Consider the following 6,000-nt stretch of genomic DNA (forward strand, 5'->3'; position numbering starts at 1 on the left):
ATCAGGTACAGTATTTATTAAGAATATCTCTGTACTTTGCTCCATTCAGCCTTCCTTCAACTCTGACCAGTCTCCCTGTCCCAGCCGCTGAACACCCCCACAACATGATGCTGCCACCACCATGCTTCGCTGTATCAATGTTATTGGGCAGTGCCTGGTTTCCCCCAAACATGATGCCTAGAATTGAAGCTAAAAAGTTAAATCTTGGTTTCATCAGACCAGGGAATCATGTTTCTTATAGTCCGAGAGTCATTTAGGTGTTTTGTTTTTTTTGCAAACTTTAATGTGTCTTTTACTGAGGAGAGGCTTCTTTCTGTCCACTCTGCCATAAAGCCCAGATTGGTGGAGTGCTGCAGTGATGGTTGACCTTGTAGAAGTTTCTGCACACAGAATCTTTGGAGCTCAGCTAGAGTGGCCATTGGGTTCTTGTTTACCTCTCATACCAAGGCCCTTACCCCACCCCCTCTTACTATGAACTTTTAGAGCAACAGAAATTTGTCTCCTTCTCTAGATCCGTGCCTCCAAACAATCCTGTCTCTGAGCTCTACAGGCAGTTCTTTCCTCTCATGGCTTGATTTTTGCTCTATGTATTGTCAGCTGTGAGACCTGATATAGACAGGAGTGTTCCTTTCCAAATCATGTCCAATCAACTGAATTTACCACAGGAAGACTCCAGTCAAGATGTTGAAACGTCTCCTAGATGATCAAGAGAAATGTTTATTTTAGTACAAGGCCCCAACATAACAAAATGTGAAAAAAGCAAAAGGGTCTGAAGACTTTCTGAATGCACTGAAAATACTTAATACTGGGAGTCAGCGCAGTACATAAAACGTGGAAAGTCCTTTAGATTTAGGGTATGGCCACATGGGTTGCATACACTTCTTTTCTGCTGTGGAATTGCAGGCAGGAAATCTGCAGTGTTTTAGAGAACCAGCAAAGTGGATGAAAGTTAAACAATGGTGCAAAAGAAAAATAAAAGTGGAAATTGACCTGCAATGCAGATTTTCCCTCTAAGCCGTCACAGACAGGGTCCAGGCTTATAGTACTTTGTCTATTGGGTATCTAGAGCCCTTTTCATATGTTCACAAATTAAAGGAATGGCAATAATGGAATAAAATAATTATCTTAAATCCGCAGCATATTAATTTATGGAGATTTCCTCTGCAGATTTCACAATGCATAAAGGGAAATCCGCAGGAAAATCTGCCTGTAACTGCAAAGCTTTTCTGCTGCAAAATACTTTCCCTTGAGGACATACTATGAGTTTGTGCTTCTGTTCTTCTTCTCCAAAAATTCTGCTGTCCGTAAACAGAGAAATTGCCAGTTTACATCACACCTATCCTGTCCTAATACTTCACACAGCTGTGGGTTCGTTATAATGTACCCGTGTAGACAAACCCCTATGAGCTGAAGAAAAGTCCATGGAGTCCATGTTGAATGCTCAGCTGGGGGACCAGGACCAGGTCAGGACAGGTTTTCTTGTTGGAGGCCATGGGGGATACTTTTTTTGTATAGTCAGGAGGCCTTCTCATTGGCAGTATTCTTGCCCTGAATGATAGAAGTTTCTGTTTCTTAGTTTACAAGTTTTGGCCTCTGTTCCAAAACACAAATCTGAGAGCGGTGAGAGCGTCAGCAGCACGGCGAGAGAGGCGGAGTGCAGCGGCATCCTCTTCTCCTACGACTTCTCTGCGGATACTCTGAGGAGACAGACTGTGTTAGACGGTAGGTGCGGCTCAGACACATCCGTAATAATCGTATATCTGATAAGCCAGCTCCTAGTGATGGCAGATTACGGCACTTTTACGCTTAATTACGGGATTTCTCTCATCTTTCAGCTGGAAATCTTCCTTCCCTTCCTGAAGCGCAGGAGTTACCGGTGCAGCCACAGCTGACAGAAGGCTCGCACTTTATGTGTGTGTAGCTAGAGCAGAGTCTTCTCTGGTGAGTGTTTCTGTTCCTGCGTCAGGATATAATGAAGGTACCTACCCCAGTATTCTAGATCCCAAAGAGGGCATCCCAGATTAGTTTTTACATGTGAGACCAGGAGGCGCCAAACCAGATGCAGATAAAGGGCCAGCGCAGTCTCCATTGTATACAGATTCATCGGTGTCATGTCAAGTTCTGAAACGTTCATCCCCCTCGCCATCTTCTGTTTGCGCCAGTGAATAGAAATAGTGATTACATTCTTTAGAAGCTAAAAACTCACCCTGAGCTTGTCTGGCTTACCCAACATAGGGTTTGTTACAGTGTTATCAGTATAGGCAATCCTCTGTGAGCTGAAAACAGCAGCAGCACAAATCTCTGTCCTGGAGTCTAAGCTGAATCGCTCTCCGCTGTATTAACAAGTAGATTTTATACCCATGACGATGGAATAGTTAGCAGTTCGTTAGCGGTTCAGAAGTGCTCACATTGTACAAAGCAATGGTTGCTCTAGTAATGTGTAATTCAATCATAAGCTCGCTAACTGTTTGTCAATGCATATATTACACAGAAAGAAAGCGGGTGACGACTTATTACACACTCAGATATGCATTCGATGAACGAGAATTTTTAAGCATCCTAAAAGATCACGATCATCGAGAATCTACCGATTTTGCGATTGCAGGAAAATGTCACAGTGCGAAGATCGCTCTTTTGCGAACGATGTTATGATTTTCATTCAATTCTCACAATGTCTAAGGCTACTTTCACACTAGCGTTTTTGCTGGGTCCGGCAGGGTTCAGCAAAAACGCTTCCGTTACTGATAATACAGCCATCTGCATCCGTTATGAAAGGATCCGGTTGTATTATCTTTAACATAGCCAAGACGGATCCGTCATGAACTCCATTGAAAATCAATGGGGGATGGATCTGTTTTCTATTGTGGCAGAGAAAACGGATCCGTCCCTATTGACTTGCATTGTAGGTCATGACGGATCCATCTTGCTCTGCACCTCATGACTGAAAGAAAACCACAGCATGCTGCGGTTTGCTCTCCGGTATGGGAACGCAACCAAACGGAACGGAATGCGTTTCGGAGCATTTCGTTCTGTTCAGTTACGTTTTGTCCCTATTGACAATGAATGGGGACAAAACGGAAGCGTTTTTTTTCCCCGGTATTTAGACCCCATGACTGATCTCAGTACTGGAAAGTATTAATGCTAGTGTAAAAGTAGCCTAATACAGGCTTAAGTCAAGAATGTATCTCCATTCACTGACAGCAAACACAGCGTGAAAAGCAGGAAACAAAATTTGAGTGGAAGAACTTGCCTTTATAATTTGCTGCAGAACTAGTTGGGACTGGATGCCGCTTAGGGCTCATTCACACAACTCATTTCAGTGTGATCGCAAAAGATGCTCCATTCTTTGGCCCAGCAAAAAAGATGGAACATGTCCTATTCTTGTCCGTGTTGCGGACAAAAATAAGTATTTCTATAATGGGCCGCTCGTTCCGTTCCGCAAATTGAGGAACCCACACAGGCGGCATCGATGTTTTGTGGACTGCAAAATACGGCTCTGTCGTGTGAATGTGCCCTTACACTCAGTGTTGCCCTCTGTTTTCTTGTCCTGTAGGATGGAGGATGGTCGTTACTGTACAGTTTATAACCAAATCCGGAATGGCGCTCCTGTGTGACTTGGATTCCCGCTTGCTGCTACATTCTACTTGCACATAAAGAGGTAGAGTGGAGGGGTAGAAGGAGGTTCCTGCCGCACATCCCCCACTCTTCTCTGCACTCTCACCCTCGCCGCCATGTTTTCTGCGATTCTTCCAGGGGCGTCCAGCAATAACGAGCTGTATAAATGTAATTATGTTCATTGTATATTCAGGAGACGGCCGGAGCTCATGCCTTTTATAACATGTCAAATAAATGTCAATGTTGTTTAACCCTGCCTATGTCTTTGAGGGAGGGATGATATCACCCCTAAGCAATCTTTCCCATGTTCGCTCATTAACTTTGTGAGGATGACTATGTAAATAGAACCTACAGTCTGCTCCTAAAATCGGAGCAAGTCCGACCAGTGTAAACTATTAGTTTGCCGTTTCACGTCTGATAGTCTGGAATTTCCAAACAGGAGATTATCAGATAATGAAGAATTCCATTTCTGCTGAAGAGACAGGATCCAGCAGATGTAACATTCTCTACCTTTATACTGAACACGTGTTAAGGGGGTATTCTGGTTATCTCATTTTATCCCCTGCCACAAAGGAAAGATCATTATTTACATGGCAGATAGCATGCCACCTCTCTTGTTCACCTGGCTGCAGCAGTGACATGACGTCGACGACCTGTAATAACTGCAGCGGTCTCATGTTGTTGATGTGACATCCCCTCTGCAGCTGGTTAAACAGATTCCGTCCGGGAGAATTGGAGAAGCAGTGCGGGCCCTGCCAGGTGAGTAATGATCACTTTATAGCGGGAGGATTCCGTTTAAGTGTCAGTTTAAAGTTTTCTTTGTGTTTAACGTGTTAAATGGGTTTTCTCACAATCAGTGCTCCAGACTAAAAAAAATACCTAGTAGCCATTGGCTCCTGAACTGAAAAATTTAGGAGCCAAATTAAATTTTTAGTCGCCAAATCGAAACCGAATCAAAATTTTGGTATCGTGACAACGCTACGCCGCTCAGATCGGCGTAGGGTTGTTTCGATACCTAAATTTTGATTCGCTTTCGTCACCAAAAAAAAGTACGATACTCAATACCACAAGAAAAAAAAAACACCAAAAAAAGCTGCGTGCATTTCGCATTTTATGAAACGTTCGGCCCATAATAGAACAGTCATATCCTATTTTTTGGGATGACAAGGTGACTAAAAAATGGCGAATCGCATGGTATTTATTTATTTTTTTCTGTTACGGCGCTCACCGCATAGGAGATATTTTTTAATAGTTTGGACTTTTCGGACGCAGCGCTATGTAATATGTTTATTTATTGTTTATATATTTTATATGTAAAATTGGGAAAGGGGGGATTTAAACTTAATATTTTAGGGTACTTTCACACTAGCGTTTTTCATTTCCGGCATAGAGTTCAGTCACAGGGGCTCTATACCGGAAAAGAACTGATCAGGTATATCCCCATGCATTCTGAATGGAGAGTAATCAGTTCAGTTTGCATCAGGATGTCTTCAGTTCAGTCATTTTGACTGATTAGGCAAAAGAGAAAACCGTAGCATGCTACGGTTTTATCTCCGACGAAAAAAAACTGAAGACTTGCCTGAATGCCGAATCCAGCATTTTTCCCCATAGGAATGTATTAGTGCCAGATCCGGCATTCAAAATATCAGAATGCCGGATCTGTCCTTCCGGTCTGCACATGCGCAGACCGGTAAATATGTGTAAAAAGATACAAGACTGATCCGTCTGTCCGTATGACAAGCAGAGAGATGGATTCGTTCTTGCAATGCATTTGTGAGATGGATCCGCATCCGGATGCGTCTCACAAATGCTTTCAGTCACATCCAGATAGGCGGATCACACTGCCACAAGTGTGAAAGTAGCCTTATGTGTTTTTTTTGTTTTTTTTTACTTACTATTAGCCCCCTTAGGGGCTGGAACCCTTGTCCTATTCACCCTTAGGCCCCTTTCACACGGGCGAGATTTCCGTGCGGGTGCAATGCGTGAGGTGAACGCATTGCACCCGCACTGAATCTGGACCCATTCACTTCTATGGGGCTGTGCACATGAGCGATGATTTTCACGCATCACTTGTGCGTTGCGTGAAAATCGCAGCATGCTCTATGTTGTGCGTTTTTCACGCAACGCAAGCCCCATAGAAGTTAATGGGACTGCGTGAAAATCGCAAGCAAGTGCGGATGCGGTGCGATTTTCACGCATGGTTGCTAGGATGAAAGTCTATTCACTGTATTATTTTACCTTATAACATGGTTATAAGGGAAAATAATAGCATTCTTTAATACAGAATGCTTAGTAGAAGGTCAATTGAGGGTTAAAAAAAAATAAAAAATTAACTCACCTCCTCCAATTGATCGCGTAGCTGCCGGTCTCCTGTTCTTTCTTCAG

At 43.2% G+C, this 6,000-nt stretch overlaps 1 protein-coding gene across 8 annotated transcripts in view; it reads left to right on the top strand.

The window, feature by feature from the left end:
- Positions 1-3,866, top strand: part of PLEKHA5 (pleckstrin homology domain containing A5) — a 94,492-nt gene extending 90,626 nt beyond the window's left edge. For all 8 annotated transcript variants that reach the window (XM_040435416.1, XM_040435354.1, XM_040435378.1 and 5 more), the window contains 3 exons: positions 1,577-1,722; positions 1,836-1,941; positions 3,554-3,866. In XM_040435416.1, the coding sequence (XP_040291350.1) occupies positions 1,577-1,722; positions 1,836-1,921 (232 nt within the window). In that variant the 3' untranslated portion in view covers positions 1,922-1,941; positions 3,554-3,866. The remainder of the gene's footprint in view (positions 1-1,576; positions 1,723-1,835; positions 1,942-3,553) is intronic.
- Positions 3,867-6,000: the final 2,134 nt, after the last annotated feature.

The sequence above is a fragment of the Bufo bufo genome, chromosome 1 (assembly GCF_905171765.1).
Source record: "Bufo bufo chromosome 1, aBufBuf1.1, whole genome shotgun sequence".
Lineage (NCBI taxonomy): Eukaryota > Metazoa > Chordata > Amphibia > Anura > Bufonidae > Bufo > Bufo bufo.